Source organism: Sminthopsis crassicaudata, chromosome 1 (genome assembly GCF_048593235.1).
Source record: "Sminthopsis crassicaudata isolate SCR6 chromosome 1, ASM4859323v1, whole genome shotgun sequence".
Classification (NCBI taxonomy): domain Eukaryota; kingdom Metazoa; phylum Chordata; class Mammalia; order Dasyuromorphia; family Dasyuridae; genus Sminthopsis; species Sminthopsis crassicaudata.
The window spans coordinates 61492187-61506820 of NC_133617.1; the positions used below are offsets into that span (position 1 = coordinate 61492187).

Below are 14634 nucleotides of genomic sequence, written 5' to 3' on the forward strand. Positions count from 1 at the left end.
TCATCATGGGAAAAAAAAAAAAAAAAAGATGCTCTCTCTAATTGAAAGAGGTCAAGCCAAAGTTGTTGTTTTCAGGAACTTTTTAGATCTAGGAATGATTATTTCATGATTTAAGGGGCTGGAGGAGAGGACATACAAGATCTCTTCTGTGATTTGGGGATTCTTAAGAGAAAGAGAAAAAGCCAAGGTTAAGTAAATTCACATCAATCATTCCTTAAAAGCCTACAATGTGCCAGGTATTGAATTATGTGCTTTGTATGCAAAAACAAAGATAACAGTTTCTATTCTCTAGGCTTTTATATTCAGTTGTGGCAGGAAAAATTCAAGATGTCCACAGAGAAGCAAAAATGAAATGTATGCAGCAAATTTGGTGGGTCTGAGGGTGATACTAATAACTAGGCAACCCAGACATTCTTGTTTGAGTAGAACTCAAACAGCAGTGAATGGAGCTGGGAAATACAAGATACAGAGGTGCATTTGGGCTCCCCTCTGTTTCATAGATAGGAATCAGCATGTATAATGGCTCAGAAGGGAGAAACGGGAACATTGTTATAAGTAGATGAGTTTGACTGGAATAATGAGTATATTGGGCAGTCATATAAAATCAGTCCAAGAACATAAGTTGGAATTAGATTATAAAGGGTTTTAAAAGTTATAAGAGATTAAATGTTTTCCTCAAATCATGAATGCTCTCTACAATATTCCACATAAGCAGTCCCTTAACATCTTCTTGAAGATCACCCGTGTTGACTAACTTACTGCTTCATAAGGCAGTCTATTCCATTGTTATAAAGCTCTTATTGTTAGAAAGCTTTCTGCTAGGGTTCTCGGTTGTCCCAGAGGGAATTAAGATGCTCCAGGAAAGGAAAGACAATTCGATGACTTGTCTAATGAGGAGCCATGGGGATGAGTCTCTATGACTCTAGAAATGACAAATATTCCCTTATCTGCCACTGCTCCCAGGGCAACCATCTGTTCTAGGACAAGAAATAGTTTATTTGTGCCTCACTGAAACATCATTCTTCATGCCTAAGGCCATCTCTCTTTTCTCTGCCTTCCTTCCTGATAACATCTAGCACAGAAGAAAGATTAGTCAAACGTGGCTTCTTGGTGATGACCAGTAAGTACTATGAGAGAAAGAGAGATGATATGAAAGAAGGGAAGGCAAGGTCAAGAGGTACTTCTTTTTTCCTTAGGAATCCAGTAAAAATCATGGAATGTCCAAAAAATCCAAATCAGAGTCCAGTTTGGTCCAGAGTCCGAGCCTTGAGTCTAGCTGAAATTCTAAGATTCACCAAGACCCAAAACTGAGAGTCATTGGAAAGAGCCCTATACTCAGAGTAAGGAAAACTCAATCAAACTCCAGTCTTCCTACTGACTCATTATAGGATGTGGGTGATTTAATTTTCTTTTCTGTATTGACACTATGAATGGGATAGTACCTGCCCTGTGTATTTTAAAGTTATACTGGAATTAAATATTTATAAGTTTGCAGAAATATTTGTTAACCTTAGAGCATTTTAAATAGCTATTATTATCATTACAGTAGGAGGGATCAGAGTCCAGTATGGATCAGTGCTCTTAAGTAAATATATCCGAGATTCCAGAAAGACTCTGACAAACAACACATAAAGAATTTTGCATTGTGATGCCTACCAAAAACAGAGGGGCTCATGTCCTGTTCCCAAAGACAGAAACTGGGCCCATGGTTAGGTCTTCTCACACAAACATTTTGACTCTACAAAGCTGAGAGAAGTCTAGTAGATTAAGCTTTGCACTACCCAGAGTGCTGCACTACCCACAAAGCTAAAAGAAAGATGTGTCAAAGAAGAATTATATTTCCTACAAAAGTTAATGAGGTGCTTAAATCTATTTTTTATAAGCAAAGGTAGTACAAGAAGAGAGAAGAATGCAGGAGGATTGGAATTCCTAGGTCCACTGTCAAGGAGAAAGTTATGACAGCTTGGGAAGAGCTAAAAAATTGGATTGAGGTACAAGCAATTGAAGCAAGCAGGAATTGTTAGGGGCCCTAGAAAAGAAAAGTAAAAATCATTTTTCTTATGAGTATTACTGTTAGACCTATTGTTACAAGAGTGTTACAACAGACTGTATCAGAAGACCTTGATTTTAGTCTTTGCTTGTCACTGACTATCTGTGTGACTTCAGACAAGTCATTTTTATTCCTCACATTATCTCGGTGTCATTACTTGTAAAAACATGCTGTTGGAATAAGATTATTTTGATACCCTATGTTATAAAGATGTATCCATTTTGACATTTTGTTCTAGGGCTTTCTATCTTCTGATAATCTATCTATACTTTAAGACCCCTTTCAACAGTAGACATTTGTTTCACTAGATGATTTTTTTTCTTGAATTTCCTTTCTTTCCTCAACCCAATGACTTCCATACCCCTTCCTTAAGCCCTAGAATAAGTCTGATGCTTATTTTTCACTAGTACAGAATTCAATCACAGGAGAAGTGCTTTCTAGGTTGCTTAAATAGTGATAATCTGTTGTAGTTTCTTGTCTTTGCCCCACATTAAATAAGAAATATTTATTAAGTACTTTTTCCAGGTACACTCATCTATGTCATCTCGTACATGTCACTTCTCAGTATCAGTTTCATCAACTGTACATAGTAATAGGCTAGATGATTTTAAGATACCTTTCATATCTAAATACATGACCCCATCTTATAATCCTATCTAGAAGGTTTATCCAGCTATGAGGCCCACATAACTAACTCCATGGAAACTTGAATTTGAGATCTAGAAAGAAAATATAACATCTGTTACCTTATTCCTACCTTTGGCATCAACTCCCCAAAGATAATATTCTCTCCCACATTTTCTGATCTTTTCCATTTCCCTAATTTTTTTCTCTTGCTTATTGATCCCCACTGGACTCTTTTCTGTTCTTTCAACTCAAACCATCAGCATTACCAACATTCTTGCCTATTGTTCCAAACTACAAACATAAAAATTCTTTGTGCATTCTAATTCCTATGAAGTCCAGTATTTTATCAGTGAGGGTATGACTTCTATGGATATAGTTGATAGCACTCTCAGGAGTGGTAGACACCTGTGAAGGACTTTATAACCAAAAAAGATTCCCCACTCATGTTCAATCCAGTTATGATTTAACTAATTGATCATTTTATTATAACCATAAAGTCTATCAGTGGCTCTTTACAGATATCATATTATAAAAAAGACATTCATATATTGATTATGAGCCAGTACTGCTTTGTATAAGTAACTATCTCAGATTTAAATTGATTTGTATAATACATTTAACCATATTTTCATGAACATCTTCCCTCATGGCATTTATTCACTCTGTTGTCTTTTTCTACCCCTTGTCAAACTGCCTCTATTTTCATTATGTTTTCTCAGTATTTTCTTTTCCTCTCTCCCCTTCTCTTTCCCTTCCTCTCTCTCCATCCTTCCTTCCTCCTTCTTCCCTCTCTTTCTCTGTCTCTATCTCTGTCTCTCTCTGTCTCTCTGTCTCTGTCTCTCTCTTTCCCTCTGTCTCTCTGTGTCTCTCTCTGCCTTTGTGTATCTCTCTCTATCTCTCATCTCTTTCTCTGTCTCTCTCTTTCTTTCTGTGTATGTTTGTGTGTCTTTGTCTTACCTCTCTCTGGCATGGGCATGTTGGTATTTGGTCTTCATAGAAAAAGGAATAAACATACACCTCTCTTGGCTACCTTCCCAGCATTTCAGTCTTTGAGGGCAACAAATAAAGAAACATAAATGTCAGAAGTCCCCCAAGGAGCCTCCCAATGAAGCCAAGTACAACCCAAAAATCAGAAGTGTAATGTTTGTTCTCTTTTCTAAATTGTAATCGTTCTCTGTGAGCAGGTTTCTTGCTGAGCTTCTGGAGGCAACCTTGGATTTAGCTCAGTTTCAATAACCACCTCAAATGCAGCCAGGAGTTAAAGTCCAGATCCTTTATTTTCTCCTTCAAGTCTTGTCTCCTTCAAAATAGACCTGTTAGCTTTCTTAGAGGCCTATCTCTCTCCTTGGTTCCCGAGAGCTCTTGTCCAAATGTCTCCAGCCAGCACAAAGGTGGAAGTTGGAATGACTCTTGACTCCTCCTCCCAGAGAGTGGGCTTGTGGGTTTCAGTGGGCTTGTAGGAGCTCCTTAAAATTATGCTCTCTTAAAAGAATGCATCTTGTGGAAAATTTAGTAAGTACATTACTGAATAGAGAACTGTTAAGTACCATGCTAAATTAGATAATTATTGTCTCCATTCCATTCCAGTGACTTAGCACTTTGTAAGAATTCTAACACAGAAACTTACTGGTGTCAGACATACTCTATCAAGGCTACTAAAGCTATCATAAGATTTCACACCAGCAGACACTCTATAGCTACCATCAAGAGGGTTGCCTTCTTTTTGATTCCCCCCTTACATATTGCTGCATACTTCCATAATTGTAGAACTCAGAGCTATTCCTTGTAGTACTAACAACTTGCAGTTCTTTGGATCATGGTCCCTGGCTTCAGTCCTGAAAATGGGACTTAGGAACAAAGAATAGCAGAAGTAACAGGGGTCTTAATGGAACCCAATGAAACCAAGGAGACCTAGTGGAAATTAATGAGGAAATTAAAGCTAGACGAAGACAAATGAGTTACCTATGATAACAGAGAGAGTAAATGCCAGAGATCAGAGACTTTTAACTCCAAAACCAGTCCATATCTGAAGTTCTGTTCTGTCTGGGGAGCACATTTTAGAAGACATTGATATGCAGGAGAATATCTAGGCTGAAGCCAATCAAGATGTTATTAATACTACTGTATCCATTATATCCACTCCATCACCTATCCACCACCCATTTCAATGATATGTTCACCTTTTATGCATGCTCTGATAATCATCTTTAGTACTATTCATCCCTTCTCTCTTTCTTCCTTACTCCCATAATTAGAGGAATACTTCCTTATTTCATTCTTAACTAAAATGCAGCCAGAAAGATAAAGAGCTTGAATTTGAAGTCAGGACTCATGACTCCAAACTTCTTTGTTCTTTCTAAAATATTTCATCATAACTTTGGTTCTATGGATTCTAGTATTTCTTCCATTTTATTTACTTTTTTTTTTTCTGAGGCAATTGGGGTTAAGCCCCGGGACACAGCTAGGAAATGTTAAGTGTCTGAGAACAGATTTGAATTCAACTCCTCCTTCCTTGAGGGCTGGTGCTCTATCCACTGAGTCACCTAACTACCCAATATTATTTACAATTTTTAGTATCTTGCTTATTGCTAGAGATTCAAGATTAGTTTTTTTTCTGAATTCTGAAAGCAATGGACATCTTTCCTTACCCTCATTTTGTTCTATTATATCTACCTCCATATGCTAAGCCTTAAGTCACTAAATGTTTACTAATATTCCCTGATGAGTAATTGCTATTTTCTAGCTTACATTATACCTCTGATAAGCTAAATTAATTGCCACTCCCTGATGATATTATGTGCCTACCTATCTCTTGGTCTTTCACATGAAATTACCTATTTCTTGAATGTACTTTTCCAAAACCAAATAGTCCTCCCTCAAAGGCTACCTTGATAACTTTTTCCATGAAAATTTCCTTAGTGTCTCCAAAATAGTGATTCTTCCTTCTACAATCTCTCATCCATTTTCATTTAACTTGTTCTGTTCTCATATTCTGCATAGAATCACAATATTGGCATAATAAGTCAATCTGAAAAAGGTAAAATAGCATTGGTCTTAGAGAATTTGGAATTTGGAAAAAAAATTAATTAAACTATATGCTACAAAATAATACCGAGTAATCCTGTCTTTGAGAAAAAAAAATAAGACAATATACATAATTCATTTCATTGAAGAAGTTAGGGACTGAGAAATAGCAAATATATTGTCAGACCCAATAAATGTATTTGATCAATTTTGATGAGTTGTCATTTTTCTAGAAAAAAAATGTGAGTTGCTATTGTTCAATCCAGAATATAAGTATTTTCTCCTACCAATGCAGATCTTAATCCTTCCATGTCATAAAAAACAGTTTCATTAGATTTTTGCCCCCAAAAGAGCATCAACCAAGGACTAGCATCTGTTGAATATCTTTGCTTGAGGCTTTTTTGAGCTGGGTAGAATGTAACAAAGATTAAACTCTATTTCTCCTGATTTTGAGAATCTAAGATTACCTACTTGCTATGATGAAAAGTTGAGTGAATAAATAAAGTATTTGAATAATAAAAATTATAATACATAGAACATAATATTAACATAGCTGGCTGATCTTTCATACACAATCAGGACAAGGCAATATTTTGATTTTTAATAAAAATTTGCGCCTATATACAAGGAATAACATATGTGTGATTTATTGATTACAATTAAATAAGATATGCTTTTGCTATAGCCAGAAAAAAATGCTCATTTCAAAAGACTACTGAGAAGCCATATGTATATAGGAGGTATCTAGGAAATAATATTATTGGGAACTTGTAGAAATTACCTATATACAAATATCTGAAGAAAATCACTCAAGAGAGATTAAATTGTAGAGAGCCAGAACTCTGAAGAATTATACTTGAAAGAACTATACTTGAAACAAGGTGTTGATGAGACAATGGTTATTTAGTTTACATATATACTAAGTACATAATATGGTGATATAATGGTTCTCTAAGTTCACACATATATAGTGTGCTGTAATGATGTAATTGTAATAGAGTATATAAGGACCAACAAGGACTGGAAGAGAGACATTCCATATCCCACCATCCTGGTGGCTCTCCTGCTTTCTGCATTCCTCCACTAAGACCAAGGGCCATCTGAAGTTCCCCCAGAAAGTTAGCCCGGCCCCAGGGAAGCCCCTGTTGCATTTTGGACATAGGGTTTTGAGTCTTGTTCTCCCACCCTGTGCTCTTACTCTATCTCTATGCCAACAGTGAGCTTTCAGATGCCCTTCTTAACCACACTGAAAGCATTGACGAGTCTCTCTGGAACTCCATTGCCAACAGGGACCCCATCTTCCCATGCTCTGCATCATAACCTAAGTATAAAAGGCATTTGTGCACAGCATCTTATGATCTCCTCTAAAGGAGCATCTTTGTGTCGTTCTAGTATAATTCTTCTACAAACCTCATTAGCATTTTCTCTGGCAAGTTGTTTTATCATTATTCCTGTTGCTACATTTTCACCAATAGTTCATATGACAAGCTGTCTGAAGACATACTTCGAAATTAGCAAAGGATTTATTTGGATGTTCACGAAAATATCTTCTTTGTTTAAGCTCAAGCTTTTGGATAGCTTGTTTCTTGGGTATACACATCACTTTAGACAATGACCTCTTAAACTTTTTCCATTTCTGACCCCTTTTTGCCCAATAAATTTTACATAATCCCAGCCATATAAATATATAAAATAAATAGGCAACTCAACATATAGTGGTAGCAATCATAATTTTACAACTCCCACATTCAATTATGAAACCCCATAAGGACTCATGACCCACGTGCAACAAGATTTGCTTTAGAACATATCAACCTTGAGTAATCTCCTTGGATCCATGGATGAAGCAATGCTGATGCTGATTTCAGAATCTTGGATTCACAACCTCTCTCTGGTCTCTGTCTTTGTTTTTTGTTTTTTTTTGCAGGGAGGGGTCAATGAGTAATGTTGATGCAGATGTTCTTTTGCTTTCTTATTATCCCCCAATTCTGAAAGCCCCCTCTGCAGAACAAACTTCCCTTCTCTCTCTCATCTCCCTTCTCTCTTTTCAGTATCCTCCTCCCTCCCATAACTGGGAACTCTTTCCACTTGAGCAGATTTTGTTCTCACTATATATCTTCTTTTTAAATATATATAACCAACATTTTATTTTAAAAAACATTGGAAATCAATAGAACAACTTAAGTTTATTGATCAGCTATTTATATTTAAGTAAATAATTTCAATGTATAAAATATTAAACAACTCTTGTTACTTCTAATTCCTCACCAGAATTCCATTCATTGTCATTCACTTTGCTTTTTCTATGGTAATAATAAGCGTGTTCTCCACTGATGTAGTTTTATTTTTTTTCATTTTGCATTATTTGATAAATGTCTTACTGTAGTTTTTTGTATTCTTTATAATTGCATTATATTATTCCATAACAATTCAACAAAATTTATTTAATTATTGTCCTATTGTAATTGTTTCAATGTTTTTATTCATGCATTTATATTTAATGATGCTATGAAAATATTTGAATCAATAATGTTAACACTCTCATATTTTTTCCCAAAATATAATTAGAATAATTATTATGCAATGTTAGATTATTGTTCAAAAATATTTTAGAGTTTTGCAATTAGAACTGCAAAGAATGAGTATATCTATATTTGCTCAAAATTACTGATATTGAATTTGGTTATTTTCTACCTATTTCATGTGTTTGAGGTAGTACCTCAAAGATGTGTTACTTTCTGATTATTGGTGAAATTGAACATTTCCAAATATTAGGAATTTGAAGAATTTGTTTTCTTTGACTATACATGTTTGTAAGCGAGATCTTGTTTTTCTTGCTTTCTCAATTGATTAAAGTAGGTGAGAGGGAGAGAATGCAAAACTCAAAATAAAATAACATTTACTTTAAAACAATTTGTATTCATTTTTTGAAAGTGTTGCCATGTTTTATTGAGATGTTTGCTAATGTGACTTTTAAAATACCAATTACTTATACATAGTTTGGATGTTGAATTATTATCTGTCACACCTACATTTCCCAATCTATTGGGGGCTTTTTGGTTGTTGTTTTTAATTACATTATTTTATTTTAAAGATTTTTTCTTTTATGTGGGAAAAAAAAAAACATCTGTTTGATTACAATTAATACTTTATTGAATTATTGATATCTCCCTTTCATAATTGAGATAAATGTTCTACTCTACTTTCTTCCATCATTTTGTAGTTTCATATTTTACATAATTTAATGTTTAATTCAATATAGTTTGACCTTAAAGGAATATTACCTCTGAGAAGAGTTTTCATAATTTCATTTCTAAGTTACTTAAGTTCTAAGTATGGTTTGTGGAGTTCCCAAAGATATGAGAACTGAAAAATAATTTAGAGATCACCTAACCCAACTCCATTTTATTTATGAGGATATTGAGGCCTATGAAGGGAAATGACTTGTCTAAAATAACAAAGGCAGTAGCTCTTAGACTTAAACTTCAGTCATCTGAGTTTAAATCTAGTGTTCTATCAGAGAATGATAGGTGACTCTTTCCATTTGTCAACTTCCTGTATCTTTTTCCTTGCAGATATATCAGATGCATGGGACCAGAAAACCAATCAAGTGTGTCAGAATTCTTCCTCCTGGGACTTTCTGAGGAGCCAGAGCAGCAACTGCCCCTCTTCGGGCTCTTCCTCAGCATGTACATGGTCACTGTGGTTGGGAACCTTCTCATCATGCTGGCCATTGGCTCTGACTCCCATCTTCACACTCCCATGTACTTCTTTCTCTCCAATTTGTCCCTGGTAGATATCTGTCTAGTGACTACTTTGGTCCCCAAGATGCTGGTGAACCTCCAAACACATACTAAGGTTATCTCCTATGCTGGATGCTTTACTCAGATGTACTTCTTCATGATTTTTGCTTGTTTAGACAACTTACTCCTTACTGTGATGGCCTATGATCGTTTCGTGGCTATCTGTCATCCTCTGCATTATGTCACCATAATGAATCCACGGATTTGTGGCCTCATGGTTCTAATGGCATGGACTATTAGTCTTCTAAACTCCATTCTCCAAATTCTAATGGTGATGCGGCTGTCTTTCTGTACAGAACGAGAAATTTCCCATTTTTTCTGTGATCTTGGTGAAGTTATGAAACTCTCTTGTTCCAATACCCTTATCAATGACATTTTAGTATATGTTGTAACTTGTCTGCTAGGTGTTCTCCCCTTCACAGGGATCCTTTTCTCTTATACTCAAATTTGTTCCTCAATATTGAAAGTGCCATCATCCAGGGGGAAATATAAAGCCTTTTCTACCTGTGGGTCTCACCTCTCTGTTGTTTCATTATTCTATGGCACTGGACTTGGAGTGTATCTGAGTTCCTCAGCTACTCAGTCCTCTAGGAAGATCTCAATTGCCTCATTGATGTATTCTGTTGTCACCCCCATGCTGAACCCCTTCATCTATAGTCTGAGGAACAAGGACATAAAGGAATCCCTGAGGAAGTTTATTGACAGAGCAGCTGCTTCTTAATGATTGCATATGGCCCTGGGAATGTCTCTGGGTTCCAAAGTCTGGCAATAAGAAAACGTGAATTCAAACTATGAAGCCTAGGACTAGGGTCCTGCTTAACTGGCTGTGTGATCTCTTTACTGTTACTAATAGAGTTTATTACATCTATTTCTGGACTTTCCTTGACATTGCACTCTAATATTTTCACAACCTACTTTGTGTTAACACTCATTCCTGCTAAAGAAGCACTAGATTTAGTATTAGAAGATCTTAGATCTAGTCTTTGGATCATAATTAATGTAGTTTGGGCAAGTTATTTCATTTCTCTGAGCCTCAATATTTTAATTTATGTAATGGACATTACAGCAGCCTTCTTGCCACAAATTCTGGTGTATGGATCAAATGAAATGCTATGTGAAAAAGCTCACAAAATGTTGTAAAATTCCTATCAGATTTCAGGAAGAACAAAAGATATAGAGAAGAGAAAGTTGGGATTTTGTTACTACACATTATTCTTCCATCAACTCAAATGTCCATTTTCCTACACCTTTGTATGTGGTCTTCATGTGCTACATTAGCCAAAAAAAAATCATTAATGGGTTGCCAATTTTTTTTGTCTTTAACTAATGGTTCCTTGGATATCAGTACATATTTGAGCTTATTCTCAAAGCCTCACAATATTCTAAAATCCTACAAACTTGTGTTTTGCTAGCAAAACTTCTAAGAATCCAGTGTAATTGTCTATCATGATTAAACTCTAGAACTATTTTTGCAAGTACACAAGGCATAAGGATTTGCTAGGAGACATCATTTCCTGATAGACTGAGAAATGACATCATCAGAAAGATATGAATTCAAACTGTTCCAGATCCTTATAAACTGTGGGACCCTAAGCAAGTCACTTTACAGCTTACATGCATGCTCAATTTCTTCATCTATAAAATAATAACAATAGCTCACATTTATATAGTACTTTAAGGGTTGCAAAATACTTTACATGCATTTTTCACATGTTACTATAGAAATAATAATAGCATCTACCTAAATAGTGGTGTAATAAAAGTCAAATAGATATTTGTGAAATGCTTTGCAAACCTTAAAGAGCTATATGAATACTATCTTACTGTTATTAATATTAATAATGATGATGTTATTATTCTTGGACCTTTCTTCTTCACCTTGGAATCATGAAGTCATAGAAATCTATTTCTGCAATAGACATTAGAAGTCCTCTATGTCAATCTCTGACAAACAAGTCTTCTTTACATATTGTACATATGTAAACGTTTAACTGTGTAGTTGTAGGACTTTAAGTAACATTATGGCATAAAGTGAAATTCTATTATTTACTTATTTAGTGACCTTGGGCAAATTGCATTTTCTTCATCTGAAAACTCAAAATACTAGATTAGATGATACATAAGCATTCTTCTAGCTCTAAATCCTACTTATGTTTTTACAGTGATACGGGACACACTACCCCACAAAGTAGTCCAGACCACTATTGTTGGGCATCTCTAACTGAAATGTTCTTCATGGAAGTTGACTACAAGAACTGTTAGCAAAAATTACAAAGGACTGAGGATCTTATTTCAGAAAATATGAAGAACACAAATAATTATGCAGGGACCGGAGTAGTATACAGTATTTGACTTTCTGCCAAAAATAATTAATGTCTGTTTATACTTAAAGTGATTCATTTTAAAAAAGGAAAGTGACTTCAAATAATTCATCTTCACTCTCTTGGGTATTGGAAGCACAAAATGCCTAAAAAACGAGAGCTATAAAGGACTATAAAACTGTACATAGCACCCAGCAATAGCAGTACTAAGCCTGTATCCCAAAAAGATCAAAGTAAAGGAAAAAGAACCATTATACAAAAATATTTATAGCAGCTCTTTTTGTGGTGGCAGAGAATTAGAAATTGACAGAATATTCACCAATTGGGAAATGGCTAAACAAATTGTGGGGTTTTTTTCCCAATCCTTTTCAATATTTATTTGTTTCAGTCACTTAGAAACTTGATACATAGGTCCATATCAAAAAGTAAGTTCTATCAACTTGTAACATCAACCTTACAAACTAATATGATAGAAATCTACTGTAGTATGAGAAATGGTGAGCAGGATGGTTTCAGGAAAGCCTGGGAAGATATCGGAATCCACACAAAGGGAGAAGAACATTGTACATAGTAACAGCAACTCTGTAAGTATGATCAACTGGAAAGACTTTGCTACTCAGATCAAGACAATTGTCAAATTAGCAAATATGGCTTAACATTTTGCATGACTTCACATGTATAATCAATATCATATTGCTTGCCTTATCAGGGAGATATGGGGCAGGAGTGAGGGAAAGAATTTAAAACTTGATTTTTTTAATGTTAAAAAGCTTTAAATGTAATTAGGAAATATTTAATGAAATTAATATAATGCATTTTTTAAAATAAAATATCTAAACATGAGGGGGAAAGCTTCAGTCTCAATAGAAAAACTGAAAGAACCCAGGGGAAAACTGAAAGAGCTACATTTCAGAATTCCCAGGTTAAAAAGAAAATATTGTAAAGAAAAGAAAAAAATTAAATACTGTGGAAATGCAGCTATAATTTCACAAGACCTAGCAGCTTTCACTCTAAAAGGCCCTAGGCCTTATAACATTATATTTCAAGGAGCAAAATAACTGGGATTGCAGCCAAGAATAACTTATTCAGCAAAGTTGAATATAATTCTGAATAGAAAAAACTGAAAAGCTTTAGGTATTTGGCACAAAAAGACTAGAACTCAATGAAAATTTTGATAGAAAATATTTGGAGGAAGCATTATTATAGGGAAGCTAGCTGGTACAATGGATAGAGCACTAGCCCTGGAGCCAAGAGAACTTGAGGACAAATTTGACCTCAGTTACTAGACATTTATTAGCTGTGTGACCTTGGGCAAGTCACTTAATGCAAATTACCTCCTTCCCTAGGGGGGGAAAAAGGTTAATTATAAGAAACTCATTGAGGTCAATTTGCCTATTACATATATATGATATCGGTATTCTTAAAACTGATGTCATTATTAAGGTAGTTTCAAAAAAAGGTTGGGGTTGAATTGTGTATGATCGGGTGCTTCTGAAAAAACAATTGGGTAGGAAAAGATAAAAGGGAGCAGTTATATTACTATCAAAAGAACTAAAACAGAGGAAGTAGGTGGATGGATGGAAATGTTGGAAGCTTGCTCTCATCTGGGTTGAAGAGGAAACAACACATACATCTGGAAGGAAATGAAAGTCTTCTGAACACGTAGAGAAGTGAGAAAACAGCGATGGGGCAGCTAGCTGGCACAATGGATAAAGCACCACTCTGGAGGGAAGAGGACCTGAGTTCAAATCTAACCTCATACACTTGACATTTACTAGTTCTGTGACCACGGGCTAGTCATTTAACCCTAATTTCCCCTTTAAAAAACTGGGGAACAGGATTCTGGGGGATTTTGAGGGTTGGGGAGTTTGGAGGCAGTTTTGGAGAGGAGTGAGAGTCTGCTGTAGGGGAGGGCATGTGTGGGTGAAGTGAGAAATGGGAGAATAAGGTAAAACGGATAGAATAAAAAGAGAGGCTGAGCAAGAATATAGTGAACAAAAATAAGAGAGGGAAATTTGCAAATTATAATAATAACTTTGAATGCTTGTTAAGGGTACCAAGGTTTTTCTGTCATAATAAGAGTATAAACATCTTCTCTCTCCCTGAAGAATAGATCTAAGAAATGAGAGAAAATTTCCCAAGATTTGTCAAAACTGTCCATTTCTGTGCAATACTGGAGATTCACTTTGGCACAATTCTAATTAAAGGAATTAATAAACAGTTGTGAAAATGAAAAAGTCTTCAATGACACACTAATAACGTTAGTAGCACAAGTTATGTTTTAATTCTAGTTGTTGATTGTAAGCATGAATTTGGGGAAGGGGAATGCAGATATTGGAAGAACGAACCAGAAATTTAAGACGAGTCTGAGAATAAAATGTTTATTTCTGGATAAAGCAGAAAATGTAGCTATTCCCACCTTCCCACATAAAAAGATATTGTCCATTCATAAGAGGCACTTACCAAGCTGTGTATTTGTACAATATGTGTATTGTATATGTGAATATAGGTATTTATCTGCTTTGCACATTTTTCCTCCCCAGTATAATGTGAGCTCTGAAGGAAATACATTGTTTTATTTTGTTTTGTTTGTCTGTATCCAAGAGCACCTAAAAAAAATACCTTCTACATGGTAAGACTAACAAATCTTGGTTCAATTGAATTTCTTTGAAATGATTTTTAAAACTCGTTTTCCTGAAGATTTATAAAGCCAATCCAATGGAGTTTAAAGTGAAAAGCAAAGTGGAGGAAGAAAAATTACTTACCACATTCACCAACCTAAATAGAATTTTTTAAAGCATCTACAATG

At 35.1% G+C, this 14634-nt stretch overlaps 1 protein-coding gene across 1 annotated transcript in view; it reads left to right on the forward strand.

Annotated features, from left to right (window-relative positions):
* LOC141564388 (olfactory receptor 7C2-like) overlaps window positions 1-10225 on the forward strand; it is an 88044-nt gene extending 77819 nt beyond the window's left edge. Inside the window, exon 2 of the mRNA XM_074306826.1 lies at window positions 9118-10225. Within this exon, the coding sequence (XP_074162927.1) occupies window positions 9290-10225 (936 nt within the window). The 5' untranslated portion in view covers window positions 9118-9289. The remainder of the gene's footprint in view (window positions 1-9117) is intronic.
* Window positions 10226-14634: the final 4409 nt, after the last annotated feature.